General features: G+C 42.7%; 1 protein-coding gene across 1 annotated transcript in view; it reads left to right on the plus strand.

Annotated features, from left to right (window-relative positions):
• Nucleotides 1–16,096, plus strand: part of flt4 (fms related receptor tyrosine kinase 4) — a 47,156-nt gene that overhangs the window by 19,843 nt on the left and 11,217 nt on the right. The window contains exons 4-15 of the mRNA XM_005719686.1: nt 1,650–1,771; nt 1,878–2,049; nt 4,635–4,774; nt 4,853–5,024; nt 6,726–6,843; nt 6,981–7,165; nt 7,431–7,596; nt 10,341–10,476; nt 11,010–11,118; nt 13,137–13,496; nt 14,071–14,217; nt 15,657–15,788. Of these exons, the coding sequence (XP_005719743.1) occupies nt 1,650–1,771; nt 1,878–2,049; nt 4,635–4,774; nt 4,853–5,024; nt 6,726–6,843; nt 6,981–7,165; nt 7,431–7,596; nt 10,341–10,476; nt 11,010–11,118; nt 13,137–13,496; nt 14,071–14,217; nt 15,657–15,788 (1,959 nt within the window). The remainder of the gene's footprint in view (nt 1–1,649; nt 1,772–1,877; nt 2,050–4,634; nt 4,775–4,852; nt 5,025–6,725; nt 6,844–6,980; nt 7,166–7,430; nt 7,597–10,340; nt 10,477–11,009; nt 11,119–13,136; nt 13,497–14,070; nt 14,218–15,656; nt 15,789–16,096) is intronic.

Raw genomic sequence — 16,096 nt, forward strand, 5'->3', positions numbered from 1 at the left:
CCCCTTGCTTGATCTGGTCCGCAGCTCTTTGGCTTGGCTATGTGGAACCTTTAGTCCTTATTTCTGTTTTCTTTGGTAGCCATCCTGTGGAAGCAGATCTCCTGTTTTGAATATTACTCTAATATCAAAGCAGACGCTCTGTTACTAGAAGTGAAAATTGTTGAGTTTGCCTCGGTCACACCCTGGAAGTTGGCAGGATTCAGATATTAGCCATGCAAAGCTTTTGATAAAGACAGGAATGGGAAGCTAATTAAAGCATTAATGTGCTATTTGTTTTTCGTAATATCGAAATGAATAACATATCAAAGAACACCAATGAAATGTGTTTCGCTATCAGTATTTTTTTGCCATATACAAGTTTCAGACTAGCTCATAGTTTGAACTTTAGAACTCAGGACTTGTCCCTAAGGGTTGTCTCTTTACTTTTCCTCGCTCCGTGTGCTGAGGGAGAGGAGGCACATGGAGAGACAGATGATTGTCATGGCGGGGAATCCTGCTGACCAGTCCACTCATGTGAAACGCCTGTTTATCGCCTCAGACAAGGTGCCAAAACAGTTTCCACAGATCTATCCGGGGGGCTGATCATAAGCAGATGGAATTGCAGCCATAAATTAGACCCAGTGTTTTGAAGGATAAAGGGGACACATGTGGATTCAATTAGACGGGCAGATGTCAGCCTTTTACTCCTTCAGGGCTCTAACGCTATGCTCTAAACGCGCATATGAGTGCAGACGCTGATCTGAATACATGAATATACTGTATTTTTACATGTGTAGAATAATGCAAAGCACACAAACACCTGCTCACCCTGCTCTGCAACCTGTCCTCGCCTCAAGTAGCAGATCTCTTCCTGCAGTCTGATACCTACGGGTGATTTATCGAGAAGACGTTAAAGTGCGAAACGCTGTCTATTATTTCTGTTGCTTGTGTGTGTGTGTTCAGTCCACTGCAGGGCAGAAATATAAGCCTCTTGATATGACTTTTTGTTTGGCCTTGCAGAAGCTTAAAGTGATAGGTTTGAGTTGTGCAGAAAAAACAAGAAGTATGGAAATAACTGAAGGCTTATCATGCAAAACAAGACGTAAGAAGAAAAGCTCGGATGTCATATAACATATTTGCTGCTGCTCAAACATCGCCGGTACTGACAGCAAAGCGGGAGAGATAAAGGTTTTTATAATAACATAATCTCTTGCTGAGGGAATATTAGCTTTTATGGTGATAAGAGCTGCAGTGTAAATTGCCAAAACAATTGCTGCGATGCCTCCCAAAGTCCTGAGCATCGGTAGCTGCAGCAACAAAAAAGGGAAGTATCAAGGTGTTAAGAATGAAACACAGTGGAGAGATATTTTCCATCACCAGAGAGCCTGAGGTGAAATTGTAACACTGTTTAGAGGATGATTAAACCTCTTGGCTGTCTGTCTCTCAGTTGATGTGTAATAGAGGTCCTTACCGCTATTTGCTAGGCGGGGACAGACTGAGCTGTTGGTAATCATGATAAACTACACATGAGGTGTGTCCTTGGGGGTCATTATCAGGATGGGGGAGATCTGGCCGGCCGTACATGAAGTTAACTCAGTAATAGCTGCCATTACCCCAGCTGCTATCGGGGTTAACCTCCCTGCTCCCTGTCTCTCTCTGTCTGCATCCAGACCCAGAGCAGCCCTTCCTCAACAGCGGCAGCGTGCAGACCATTTTCATCAAGAGCCATTCCACGGATGTAATAGTGCCATGCCTGGTCACAGTGCCTGATCTGAATGTCACCCTGAAAACGGTTTGTGCCCAAAACATATTTCTCACACTCTGTTCCTCCAGTTAAAGTTTTCAGCTGGTGCTTAAATCGATGATTTTAACAGCAGCAATCATTTTTGTGCATTTAGATGTGGTACAATCCCTGGCCACTGGAGAAGGAGAGGCTGAGATGGGACAACAAGCGGGGCTGGTCCATTCCCAAAAACATCATAGACAAGGAACCTCTCCTGATGCTTTTTTGTGCTGCTATGCTGGGAGGCAATTGGTACAGTTCGGACAACTACGTGTTCCACACTACAGGTAAAACAGTATGTTTCCTCCAAAGGTTTCAAAAGTATCCTTAGGTATTTATCACAAAGTCCTACCAAAAGGCAACAGCTGAACTCTTAGCTGAACTTTTAACTTCAAGCATTAAATGACACACCACAGAGCTTTGGGACACAGAGAAGACTGGGTCATTACTGTAACTGAGAACATTAAGCTAGTTAAAAATCTTGGGCAGATCCCTTGAGGTGGATGAGATCCGCTCTGAGTTTCTCATAGGTCTGGATTCGAGCCTGAACGATATAGGACTTCTAAGACTGACACTAATATTTGTTAACATAAAAATCTGATATATCAGCCAATATCTTTTTTTCTTTCAAGTACACGAAACAAGATAATGTGTCCCTGCTAAGATAATATAACAATGCAGGGTAAAAACAATCTTGTTTTTTTGTCACACGAAGTTGTGGATTACTTGTTTAGATCAATCGGTTGTTGTGTTAATGGCACTCTAAACACCTGCATTGCCAACAGGGAAGTCGCAGAGTATGCTGTGGTGGACAGACTATGCAACACTTGTAACATAGCTCAGGGGTGTTTCTCCAGTGTTTTTTTTTCCTGTTTTAATTCTCATTGTTGTAAAATAAATGTAAATTATTTGCTCATATAATGTATCTGCAAATAGCTAATATCGACTGATAATATTGGCTGGGCGGTATTGAGCAACTTTCCTGTATGACACAGTTCTGCAACACCAAGTGCAAGTTATTACCTTTGGATTTGCAAACTAGGGTGGTGGTCCAACTTCGGGAGGGATCACACTGCTTATCCTCGCTGGGAACGTATATCCCAGGGGAGTGCTAGGATTTAGGAAAGATAACACAGTTTACTTCCTGGTTATGGAGCAATGGCCCCAGCTCTTTTCTTGCTTTTCCAGTAGAAATATTTGGGAGTTTGCCCAACCAGTCAATTTTTTATAGACTTGGAGAAAGCATTCAACCACATCCCTTGGGATGTTCTGTAGGGTGCTTCAAGAGCTTTTCAGTCCCTGTACAATTGACATGGTTGGTTCACATTGCTGGCAGGACATCAGACTTATTCCCGGTGGGTACTGGACTGTGGCAGTGCTGCCTTTGTTACCATATCTGTTTCTTGCTGAATTTCTAGGTGCAGCCAAGGGGCAAAAGGTTTCAGGTTCAGTGGTTTCAGGATCATGTCTGTGCTTTTTTGACTTCACTGAGGGATGATTGCAAACTTGCACTGGGGCAGTTTTTCAGCAGTAGGGATAACAATTAGCACCTCCAAGTCCAAGGCCACGGCTCTCAGCTGGAAAAGGGTGGATTGCACATTCTGTGCTGGGAATGATTTTCTGCCTCAGGAGAAGTGCTGTTATCTCATGGTCTTGTTTACAAGTAGGGAAGAGTGGAGCAGGAGACTGACGAAAAGATTGGAGAAGCGTCTGCACTGATGCTGATGGTGTATCAGTATGTTGGTATGCTAAATTAAGAATAAGATGCAAGGAGTAGAAATGAGGAGCTCACGCTATCTCTGCTGTGGCTCAAACTGAAAGATTATTTCTATGTGATCTTGGGAACACCTTGGCGTCCGCTCCCCCTCCCCAGAAGAGCTGGAAAAGGTGACTTGGGGCAAAGGAGGTCTGGGCATCTCTGATTAGACTGCTGCCCCTGCGACCCAAACCCGGATAAAGCAGCAGAAAATTGGATGGATGGGTGAACAGAGTTACAAAAACACTCCCAACCCAGGACAAATATTTGAATTAGATTTGACTCTCTGCTCTTGTTGAAAGAGAAATTAGCTAGAAAATCAAAGGTGGTGCTAGACTGACTGCCCTGTCCCCATAATTTTCCATGGCAGTCGACGAGCCAATTAAGCCTTAATGCTGACAATTTCGAGGCTTTTATTTAATTACGTAATTTCCTCTAAAACAACTCCATTTTTATGTAAGGATAGAGTCATTATGTCACAAGCACTAAAAGAAAAGAAGAAAAGAGAAGCAGATGGAAAAGGAAGGCATAATCAAATTTTGAAAAACTAAGCTGAAAAGGCGAGAGACTTTATGTTGAGTTTCCCTCTCATAGCGCGTGAACTCAGGGTGATCCAGATGCTCTACGCTCTGTTGTATGAGCTCATTCACCTCTGTCTTCAGAGGGCAAATGGAAACTCATATTCACCGCTCCCAGCCAAATGTAATAGCCACATCAGTCAGAGGAGAAACTCGGAGAGGCTTCACTCTTCACACTAATGGACTGCATAAACAATCAGTAATCACAGTCTGCCTTTTTTCTTTTACGTGCAAAGTCATTTCCATGCAGAGAGAATGACCTAAACATCAGATACACTGTCCAGTGTGCAAAACGGGATTGATGCTTCACTTCAGTTTTATTCACATATATAAACAAACACACACACACATCTAGATATATATAAAATTGTGTGTGTATGTATGTATATATAAAGTTTTAGAGTAGCCTGGGATGGCTTCTCTGGTCCAAAGGAAAGTCATTTCCTCAGGAAAAACTGCTGACAATGTCACTCTGACCTCTCTCACTGTCTCCCTACCTCTGTCTGGGTCTACCTCGCCCTTTTATTTTCACGGACAGGAAGTCAGGTTTACGATGTCAAGCTGTTTCCTGAGGAGCCAGTACAGCTGTTAGTGGGGGAGGCCCTCACCCTGAACTGCACAGCGATGGTGGAGTTCAACGCAGGGGTGGACATCCAGTGGTCTTTCCCAAGCAAACAGGTACTAGCAGTGCATCGCATGTTGTGTTAGTAAGAAGCAAACCTGAATTTACAATCACAGTTTGTTTCTCCTCACCAGGCGAATGACTTGGTGCAAGTTACCACCAACCGTGAATCTCTGTCTCAAGCCACAACGGCTTCTAGCGCCCTGACCATCCACAGTGTCAATGTCACAGACACCGGCCGATACACCTGCAATGTTACCAGCATGGACGGGACTTACACCCAACAAACTCAGGTCGTAGTTTATGGTAAGACTTTCTATTTTTTTGTCCATACATTAGTCTTCTTAAAGTTTGCATTAACCATCCAAATCTACAGTTATGCTGGCAAACATAGCAAATAATCCAGCTCTATGTGCAGTTATGGTCAGTCTCCACAATAATCCCTGTAATGAAAAACTTGACCAAACATCTGCCTCCATCTCACCCTGTCCTCAGCATCCTCCTCTGTCACGCCAATCAGTTGCATTAGATTGTGTTTGATGCTACCTTCATGACAATTGTAGTTTATAGTTAAGTTATAGTTTTAAGTTATTAATGAAGTCACATATTTAATAGAGGTAAGAATCACCCCACGATACCATATTATGTTGGGATTAAATAATTTGCAGTGCCTCAATAATGCTATGCTTTTTACTAATAAGTGTTATGTCTTCCATCGGATGCCTCTGTGGAATCAAAAGTGAAGTGTTGATATTTACAATTATCATAATACTTTACTCACACTATGATATTATTGTGATTTTTAACTTTTTGCAACATGCCGAGTATTCCAATAACATATATTGCTTTCTGTTATAATATCTGTTTTATCCAATAAGCTGAAGTTATCTCGTTTCATCTGTTATTTTTGCTGCAAATGAGATTGTATAACATGCCAACATCAGCACAAAAAAACTGCCATAAATGTTGCCACTTAGCTGGCAATTACATGCAATCTACTCCTGATAATGCATTGGTTAACTGTGGTAAATCATCTGTTGCTCTCTACACAGACAGAAACATTTACACTTCACAGAAATTCACATTTAACTATTATATTTGCACTCTGCAACCTCCCAGGTCTGTAGGAGTATAACCAGAACACAGGCAGTTGAGTCGAGCCCCCTCGAGTTTGGCTCTAACGCTGCCTCAGGATTTCTGTGCATGAGATGAGCCGTCTTGCACTTGCATTTACCAGAGTAATTGGATTTATTTAATAAAATATCAACATTTTATTTCATAAAATATTAAATCGATATTTGGTATCGATTTGGTGTCGATTTTTAAAAAATCAAAATGAAACATATTACATTCATAAATTTTTCCTGCCACACATGGTCTTTATCACTGTAAAGCTTTATTTTCAAACATTTTGGTTTGTGATATTATGTGTGACGTGAAACAGACCAAAGTAAAAGGAGCATAACTAAACACAGAAAACATGAAAGGCGAACTCTGACATCTAAAGGTGCACCAAAGGTGTCGTATGCTCTCTCTTTGATGTTTTTGAAAAACTTCACTTTCAGATTTTTTCCAGAAGGAAAAGGGCTTTAAGGGCTTGCTCGAGTCTGCCCAGAGATCTGCTTGAGCAGTGTCTAACTCCAAAACCACGACACGTGCAACCCAGCGCACCATCCTTACCTCGTGGACAAGCTCTAGAAAAATACCTTAGAATTTGGAATTGAGCAGTGTTTATGGATTAAAGGGTTTTTTCAGATGAGGCAAAATAATTAATGTATTATTTTTCCTTTTACCAAAAATCAATCGAATATTTACTGCTGAAGGCTTAAAAAGTGACTTAAAGTCAGAACCAGAGGATTTATTCACTGAATCCAAGCTGACTACAGTGGAGACACGTATAACGCTTTTGATTGCCATGTTTTAAGCTGAGCGAAGGCGAGTGTTTCGTACTCTGACCTTAAGATTTTAAAGCCTTTTATGTAAACAACTGAATGCCTCTGATTCCAGAAGGACCATTTATCCACCTCGATTACAGAATTGGACCGATTGTGGAGATAACTGCTGGCCAGAAGTCATACAAATTACAAGTAAATGTCTCTGCCTTACCGGCACCCGAAACGCAATGGTAAGAGGAGTCTCATTAAATGTAATTGGAAATGTCCAAAAGCATAATTAGGCCTCGCAAATCTGAGATTTGTAGCTCAATTAAAGAGCAGGACATCTCAGTAGGAGCACATTTTGTGTATCTGTGTGTGCCACCAGGTATAAAGACGGAAAGCTAATAAACCAGCGCCCAGAATTCAAGATGAAAAGGATGAGGATGCACCCTAAACATGTTTTGGAGATTAAGGATGTTTGTCAGGAGGACTCCGGGCTGTACACGGTGGTCCTGAAAAACAGCGATGCTGGACTAGAGAGGAAGCTCAACATAACGCTTGTCGTCAACGGTATGTGTGTGTTGCTCTGTGAACCTCCAGTTAAAATCCCTCCAGATATTTTAGGAACAAAGCAGCAGTGTAAAGTTATAGAGATTCCCTGCCTTCACAAGTGAGGAAAGTCGAATTTTTGTAGATTTAATTTGAAAATCTTACAAAAGAAAGGAGCAAAAGAGTAAAAAAGTTGCATGAATCAATTATAAAGAGACCTCTATCTAGCATAAAAAAGTTATGACTTCCTGGAAAAATTGATTTATTAGCTCTCTTCTTCCCCCAGTTCCTCCTCAGATTCATGAAAAAGAGGTGGCAGATCCATCCAGCCCTTACCCCAGCGGCAGCAGCCAAACGCTGACGTGCACCGCCTACGGTGTCCCTATTCCCAACATCAGCTGGCAGTGGAGGGCCTGGGGCCCCTGTGTCCTCAACAGCACCCAAAGCAGAGTGTAAGAAAAACCTCAGCCCCAGACTCATTCTGATATAGCACTGGTAGTTTTGCAACTGCGTGTGTGTGTGAAGATAAGGTTTCATCAGACAAGACAGGAAAGGCGGGAAGAGCTGTGCATGAATCGTTATGTGAGACCAAATAACAAGAAGAGGTCAGTGTGAAATTATCCACTGGCTCTGAGCGAACAAGAGAGGGAGGAGATGATAAGAAGAGAGAGAAGGGGGCAGCGGGGCGGGTGGCTGTGGATGAAAAGAGCTAATATATAGAGGAAGGTAGAGGGGAGGTAAGGAAGGAGGAAAGAGGAGACTAAAGGAAAGCGTCTGCTCGACGTCCAGCCAGCTTCCTCCCCCACACAGTAATAATGTGCCTGTCACTCTCCTGTGCTATGGTCCAGCTTTGTGCATAAGCAAAGACACACATACAGACACAACACACATGAAACGCACATAAATCTCTCAGGTGTGATTGAAGCTAACTAGAGTGCTACACAATACAAATACACACATAAAACATGCAATCATACTCACTTGTTTCCTATTTCTTTAGCCCCAGTGTTTTGTGCGCTTCCACTGAATATTGCTCTAATATCCACCTGCCTCTACCGTCTTCCTCCAAGGCTTAATTTTGGAAGATATTGCTGTTCTGACCTTTCCATGTCAGCATGCAACATGAGTGCAGCTGCAAGGTTTCGATCCTGGTCTAAGAGGCAGTCTGAAACTCACAGCAGTGGCAGCTTTGGTTTAATTTTGGCTGAAAGTGCTCAGTTTGTATTTTGTTTTAGCCACTGTGGATCTAGTATGCCATTTCATGGACAGTGAATTCTGCCTCTATTTTTTTTTTTCAATTTTCTTTGAATATTTTGAAATTCCTTGTCCATTGTGACGGTCCGAAATACAGCAAAGGACTTCCAGCTAAACCTGTCCTTCCTTACAGGCTCCTGTTAAGTGTAGCAGCACAGTGTGTTCCTGATGAAGTGTGCTTGATGAAAGAAAGTAATTTTACAATATCAGGCGTTTGCTTTTGTAATCTCGGTGGTGCTGGTCTTTTTCTTCAGAGCCTGAGAAATTACTTTCAGGAGAGCAATGTCTTGTCTGATGTTATCTCTGTATGTGTGTGCGTGTTTGTTGCATATACAAATCTGCTCATAAAGCACATTGTGGAGCTCTCTCATTCATGTGGGAACAGAAAACAAGTGAACACAAAAAGCAGGCCCTCACACAGTTTTACGATTGTTTTTAGTTAAAAGGAACGGTCTGCTATCGATATCTGAGCTCAGTGACTTGTTAAAAGTGCTGCTAGACTTCTATGCGAAATATGAAGCCTCATCAACGTAGCTTAGCATCGAGACTAGAACTAGGAAAAGCAAATAATCCCCTGGCTCACAAGTAGGTGGTTTTAAGGCGGCACATCACTTCTTCAACAGTATGGATTAGACAAAGGAGGTGTAATATCCTAATTACTGAGCCATAGACGTGCCAATAAGAGGAGTTTGATAAGTAATTTAGGAGTAAGAGAAAAGGCTTACTGCAAATTATTCTGCCTATGGTCCAAATGTTGCGTGCGATCTCTTTACGGTCAGTAAAAGGATATTGTGTTTTATAAATTAGTAAATTTCTGCCTATCTACAGTCGTTTTGAATTGCACCTCAGCTTTTTGTATACTGCTAGGATAAAGGGAAATAGGTGTACCTATTTATTGAAATAAATATGGTATCTAAGGCAAACACAGAGTTTGTACCTTTATTCTTTAACACAGGCTGAACTCTGTCAGGCAGCTTTCTTGACATTTCTTTAAGTAGTCTTCAGGAAAGGTTCTCCATGCATCTTGAAGGACATTCAAAGCACTTGTTTGGATGTTCCCATATGGAAAAGATATATATAAATCTTATAAAGTTTGTATCTGTCTTGTGTGAAACTTGTATGAAAAGCATACAAGAGTGAAAACAGATATAAGATCCCTTGAAAAATTATATAATGAAACTTGTATGTTTTGGATACTTACTAAAACAATATATGACAGTAATGAGAAAGTGGCCACTTTCATGAGTAAATCATAGAAGTTTTTACTATTTCTTTTCCATATGGGTTGGCTGCCTTTTGTTCTGTTGTCTGTCAAAATAATGTTGAGGTCCGTGCTCTGGGAGGGCTGATAGTGTTCCACAGGTATGCTTTTCATGCTGAAAGATGAAGCTGCTGTCAATCAGACACTCTTCAGACGGCTCAAATGAAAATCTGATGGTATTTGATTTCTGTGTTTATAATCCCCAACACCACTGGCTGAAATGTGTTAAGTACAAGGGCTGGGCAAGCATCCAATGTGCAAAGTACAATACTGTAAATTGGTATTTACAAGTTATCATTTTTTCGTATGCACATTTACCATCAGTAAATTATGTAGAGAGTAAAATGAAACTGACCCCTGTGGCCTTCTGCTAATGCAGAGTAGTGCAGATGGGTGAAAATACTAAATAGAAATTTCATTAGTTTTCCTGTGATGTTCGCACTGCGGATAGTCATAATTGATAGAGTAATTTGTCCATTAACTGCTAGGACACTTAGGACATAATTGCATTGGCTCAGGGCTTCAAGCTGATGTGAAATGCTATACAGTCTGCGGGAAAAGACTTCTCATAAAACATCAGGATATCGTTCAACGTGCTCCTTAATTCTCACCCACTGCCCACTCTGTGCTGCACATGTCAATGAGGCGAGGTGTCATGAATGTGTTTCTGCTTCCCTCCAGGGCCCGACAAGACCGGAAGAGCCGGAGTGACAGGATTGCAGAATGTCAGAACTGGCAGGACATTAACTCGGAGAATGCGATGAATGAAATTGAGCCGATCGAGTCGTCTCTCGAAGTTGTGGATGGACGAGAGAAGGTTCGTCAGGCCTCATTGCGATTGTTACTGGTTTTCTGTGGACAGACATGCTCTGCTTATAAATTGATTCTCTGGGGTAAAGGATTACAGAATATAATTACGGCCTAACCCATAAGAAGGCCTTTCTGTAAGTGGACCTATCTGTGACCTGTGATGTTTTTATGTAAGTGTCCCAAATTCTGAGCTCCATAACAAAATTTGTCAATCAAGAGCCATTTCCACAGTAGAAATATTTAGAACAGTCTTCCTCTGCAGACTTCCTGCAAGTTCTAGTTATAAACACATCCAGGCACACATGTACGCGTACCCACGCCTGCACATTTATAAACCACAGCCGTAAGAGGAAATTATACATACACACGCTCACGCTGCAAACGCCCTATTTTTTTTCACTCACACCTGAGCGAGTTTGTGTGTCGTTGGTCTGTCAGCAGAAAACCTGATTTTTACACGACAGCAGATTGCACTTTCTTTTAAAATGTGCGTCTCCACGACATGAATTAAAGTCTCGTCCTCCTTTCCTCGCCTCGCAGAGAGTGAGCAGACTTCTGATTCGCAATGCCAGCGTGTCCGTCATGTACAAGTGTTCTGCTAAAAACAAAGTGGGCAAAGATGAGCGGCTTATCTACTTCTATGTAACCAGTGAGTATGTGTGGTTAGATATCTCTCAAACACAATGCGAAACAGGAGCACTCACAGAGCGCAACTCCCCCCAAAGGCCAAGGGCTATACTAAAACTTTGATATTCTTTGCTCATGTTAGCATTGGTAAGGTCATAATCGAGTGTGCTATATTATATTATATTTTGTGTCATTGTGAAGTCATATTATGTTGTATTGAAAAAAATACGGTTTTAAAGAGCTTAAACAAAAATGATGACTATGTTGCTTCAAAGTTTGGAGAGGATTGAATGGAAACTAAAGCTTTTTTCCTTATTTTTGTGACCCTGACCTTTGACCTTGAAGTATTACATACTAAAATTGTGTATTTTATTATCTTTAGTATATGATTGGAGCATTTTTGGCTTCTATAAGCTATAAAAACTCGAGCTTTAAGACATATTCATCCAGTGTGTGATTCTGCAAAACTTTATGGCGTCATTGTGACATCATAGGGTGTCATATTGAAAAGACAAAAAGTGTGTTGTACAGATCTATCATATGATATATTATTTGACATGGTTTCTTTAAATGTTTTTCAAGATAAACTTTGACCTTGAGCACTAACAATGAAGGTCAAGGTCAAATGCTTAGCCAACCCAAGCGCTCATGTCCCCCGAGGCCTAGTATATTGTTCTGAAGCTTGAAGACGATCCATAAAGAAGACAAACAAACAAACTGCCTTTCCTCAGCTGGGAGAAAAAAATAGGAGCTTGGTTGGTTTTAAAGCCAAAGGTTGATCAATGATGATCCAAGTTTTGCTGCACTCTATTACAATAAAGCTGAGCAGAGTTTGTGGTGGAAAATTAGATTTGAAAAATTAATTACCTCGAAAAAAAAAAGGTGGAAAGATTTTCAAATTGATTTCCCGGGCACAAGAGCCAACGGGTCATTCTGTTCTGTCACAGGACTCAGTCAGCTCTGATCCTCTGCAGGAATAATAAAGCTACTCAATGTATGATAAGCCTACACAGAATGCGCGCTGCAGTATGTAGTATGATCTGTGCTCAAATGTTTCAGTAATCCAATAAAAAACAAAAAGCATGTCTGATTTCAATTTGGCACATCAAGGTTGCTGCGCCGCTTCCAGCACCCCAGCTAAGTTTGGATTGCACTCTGGAAGTCACGGTCTGACCACTTGCAGGTGCCCGTTTGCAGCGTGTGCTGGATCACATCCAGCGAGTCAAAATGACAACACTTCAACTCGAATTCCCCTTTGAGAACATGAGACGCAGGGGAGCAAATGGGGGTGGATGGTGAGCTGCAGTTTTGTTTGTGGGGACAAAAGAGCTCCATGATGGCACATGCCACAGTAGAACTTTCTGTCCAATTCTGGCCCAACTCTGGAGGAGGAGTATAGGGTACACTCCCCACAAAAAAGCCAGGGGGAAGGGTTTCTGGCTGCACACATGACTTAATGTGCCTTCTTTTGACTTGGGCACTGCTCACTTTAAAAGTGATGATCTTCCATGTGAAAGTTGGTTTGGTTTGACGCAGCAGGCTATGTTCGGGCTGAAATCGCTGGCATCTGTGCACCGGTGGCCAGAACAGGACATCAGGGCGCAACCAAAAAAAAAAAAAAGTAGAGCTCCTTTGTGATAGCAGCCCAACTAGAAACACTCAAAGCAACTTGTGGGGTTGTTCTTTTAGAACTATTAGAAGTCTGTGCCCAACACCCTGTTGCCTCTTTACGCTTCCATGCCAAAGAAATAGTCCTTGTGAAAATAACTCACACTGAAGTTGGCCTGCCATTAAGGGCCTAATGACAGTGTAACAAGGCCTAATGTTGCTGCAGAATTTCTTAATCCTGTGAGCAAACACAAACAAAACTTCTCTTTCATTTTTGCTGGGATCCTCATAACAACGCCGTCCTACATGCATTTGTTGGTTTATATTTTATATAAATGGCATTTTTTGAGGAGTATTTATTGATGTGTAATTCAAAGCCTTTCTGTGTAAGGGTAACATACCAGCCTGCCTGTTCTTCTCTCATCTTTAAAGCCATCCCCGAGGGCTTCAATGTAGATGTCCAGCAGTCTGAGTATCCCCTGGAGCAGGAGAAAGTGTCTCTCCTTTGCAGTGCTGATAATTACACCTATGAGCAGCTCCACTGGTACCGTCTTGACCCTCGGGCCCTGCAGGACGAGGAGGGTAAGCCCCAGGAGCTGGACTGCAAGAGCGTGCACCTATATGCTGAGGCTCTCCGTGGTGAGCTCTCCTTCCAGGAGCCCTCCAACAGCTGGGTCTTGGACTTCACTATTAACTCCATCCAGCTGCAGGATGAAGGGCATTACGTATGTGAGGCTCAGAGCAGACGCAGTGGGGAGAAACAGTGCCTTTTCAGATACATCTCTGTCAAAGGTGAGCAATAAGGGGGAATTAAAGCTCCAGACACAGAGATGCAAACACACACACCGCTGAATGCAGAAAGCAGAGTCACTCTAACTCCAGCGCACTAGGCTGCACCACTAATTATAGAGAAAAACTCAACCCTTGGCAGTGGCAACACACATGGGTCGCAGCGGAACTGGCGCTGAGATGCTAGAGGCTTAAAAATACCCACACTCAAAAGATCCCACGCAGCTCGATACCCACATCCACACATAATGGAGAAAATACTTGATGCCTGCACAGCATCAATATGTAGGGACATGAAAACAGAGCTGAGATGCAGCAGGGCTGAAAAGCACAAACAAATTCCTGCCTCGCTCGTGCTGTTTGCTGTGTAAGCTTGCGTCAGTGCCTGGAGGACATATGTACGCTTTAATGGGATCTTCTTCCTTTTGCCCTGATTTTCAAACCCACAAGAGTGCATCTTGTACATTTGCCCTCTTTGAGTTGATATAGTGTCGATATAGTGAAATAATTTTGATTTCACCTTCTCCATTGCTGATCTGTCTCTGGCTTTTGCTCTCCCTTCTCTCTCCCATCGCAGCCCTGGAGGCACCACGCTATAAGCGCAGCCTCACCAACCAAACAGTGAATGTGACCGAGTCTCTCACGATGGAGTGCGACGTGGAGGGCAGACCTCTGCCCCGATTCTTCTGGTTCAAAGACAACCAGCCTCTCCACCAAATGTCAGGTGCATGAATAAATCACAGCAGCTCATACACGTGTTTGTAGGACGGGGCTTTCGCATTCACACACGCACGCCGACAAGAAGTCAGAAAGCCTGCCCCTGTGAGGCTTTATTTGATGGGACTCGTATTATCCACTTTACATCCCAGTAGGCTTTGTTAATGTTTACACAGATACATCGACTCAGTGTGATCAAATGTCAGTCCAGCTATTCAGGTAAACTTCTTGTATGTTTAATGTTGTGCTTTATTTTCTGTCTTTTCTGCCTCTGAATGATTGATAGGCGCAAAAATAGCTGAAATCTATAGCTATAGTACTGTAGTGCAGTTTTCCAAGTGGAAACATAAGTAGCTCTTTTTGTGAGTGACAGCCTCGGATTGTTTTTTCTCAGTGTGTGCGATTGCTTTTGACATTACCCTCTCATGTTTTTGCAAGCCTGGTCAACAACATGCTAATAACGTTGCCGTCACACATTCTCTCCAGCAAGCCTGCACTCTTGGAACAATATTTTTCCTCATGTAAATTGTGCCTCGGTGTAGGATTTCTTCTACACTTTCTTCCTGGTCAGCACAGTCAGTGCAAACACGATGCTCTGCAGGTTGCTGTGTGTGCACAACAAAGTGTTTTTCAGTGGTATTCAGTCATTTTTGGCACAACCGGCTGCAACTTTATCACGGCCCCCTTGTCGAGTCTGTGACATTGCCATTTCTCAAGATTACACCGTTGTCTTCTTGGAAAAATTCACCTCCTGCGAGTGTTCAGATTTAGGAGATTAATCAAATGCAGATCAAGCATTCCACTGTCATGGATAAATGGTCTTTGGGATTAGATTGCAGTGTTTTTGCTAAACATTGGACCACTTCAGAATGTTTTTGTCCTAGCTATCAATCCAGAAACCAAATAAAAAGGAAAGGTCTGGTTCTAGGATACCATTGCTTTCCTTTACAAGCGCACATCAATCCCACACACTCACACTGTGGAACAAGTGGGTCAAATAGAACTTGTATCAGGAGTTCCTGTCATGATGTTTTTGCTGTAGAGCTCCTCACACATCCACACACACCCACACACATAAAACCCTCTCAGGCCGACACAGCTCATTAGCTTTTTAATCTCTTCTTAATATCTGAAGGTGATGAGCCTGTAGGGTGGGTCAATGCAAGTCTGAATAACAGCTGATGCCCTGGGATCACTCACAGGGGACTGTTTGGGGTGCGCGGCGGGATGATGGAATAATAAATGAATGCTACAAATGGAGGTCCAGAGGTGTGACAAGAATTCAAAAAGGCGCTGTGGAAAATGGTGCTGAATTCACAATGCGAAAGGGTGAAGAAGTGGCACTAAAGTCACAGCACACAGCACAGGCTTCGAATATGGGTTTGACTGCGTGTCACTAACAAGTCCCCCCCATCTCCACCCCATCCCCCGGTGCCTCCTTCGCAGGGATCCAGCTGCAGGATTCAAACCGCACGCTGAGTATCCAGCGGGTCAGAGAGGAGGACGCTGGTCTTTACACCTGCACCGCCTGCAACCAGCGCGGTTGTGTCAACTCCTCAGCCGCCGTCAGCGTCATCGGTGAGACAGCCGCACGCACACACAGTCACAGAGACACCTGAATCTATTCACCATACGCTCTCCCGGCTCTCTCCGTGTGCTTTTTCGAGTGCACTCAGGCCTGAAATCGCAGTTGTCCTTGAGCTCACATCTTCACCTCTCACACTCTCACCGTAACTCTAGTTTTTGTGCTTTTGTTATGTGCGGCTCTCAAATCATAGTCATCAGCCAGTGAAACACTGTGTTTTCTCATCCAGCTGGTGAATGAGTTTGCTGGAAGAGGTTTTATGGCCAATGGCTGAAAGTCAGCCCAGCACATTTATTTAACT

The sequence above is a fragment of the Pundamilia nyererei genome, unplaced genomic scaffold (assembly GCF_000239375.1).
Source record: "Pundamilia nyererei isolate P.nyererei 1_Seehausen unplaced genomic scaffold, PunNye1.0 scaffold00001, whole genome shotgun sequence".
In the NCBI taxonomy this organism is placed as follows: domain Eukaryota; kingdom Metazoa; phylum Chordata; class Actinopteri; order Cichliformes; family Cichlidae; genus Pundamilia; species Pundamilia nyererei.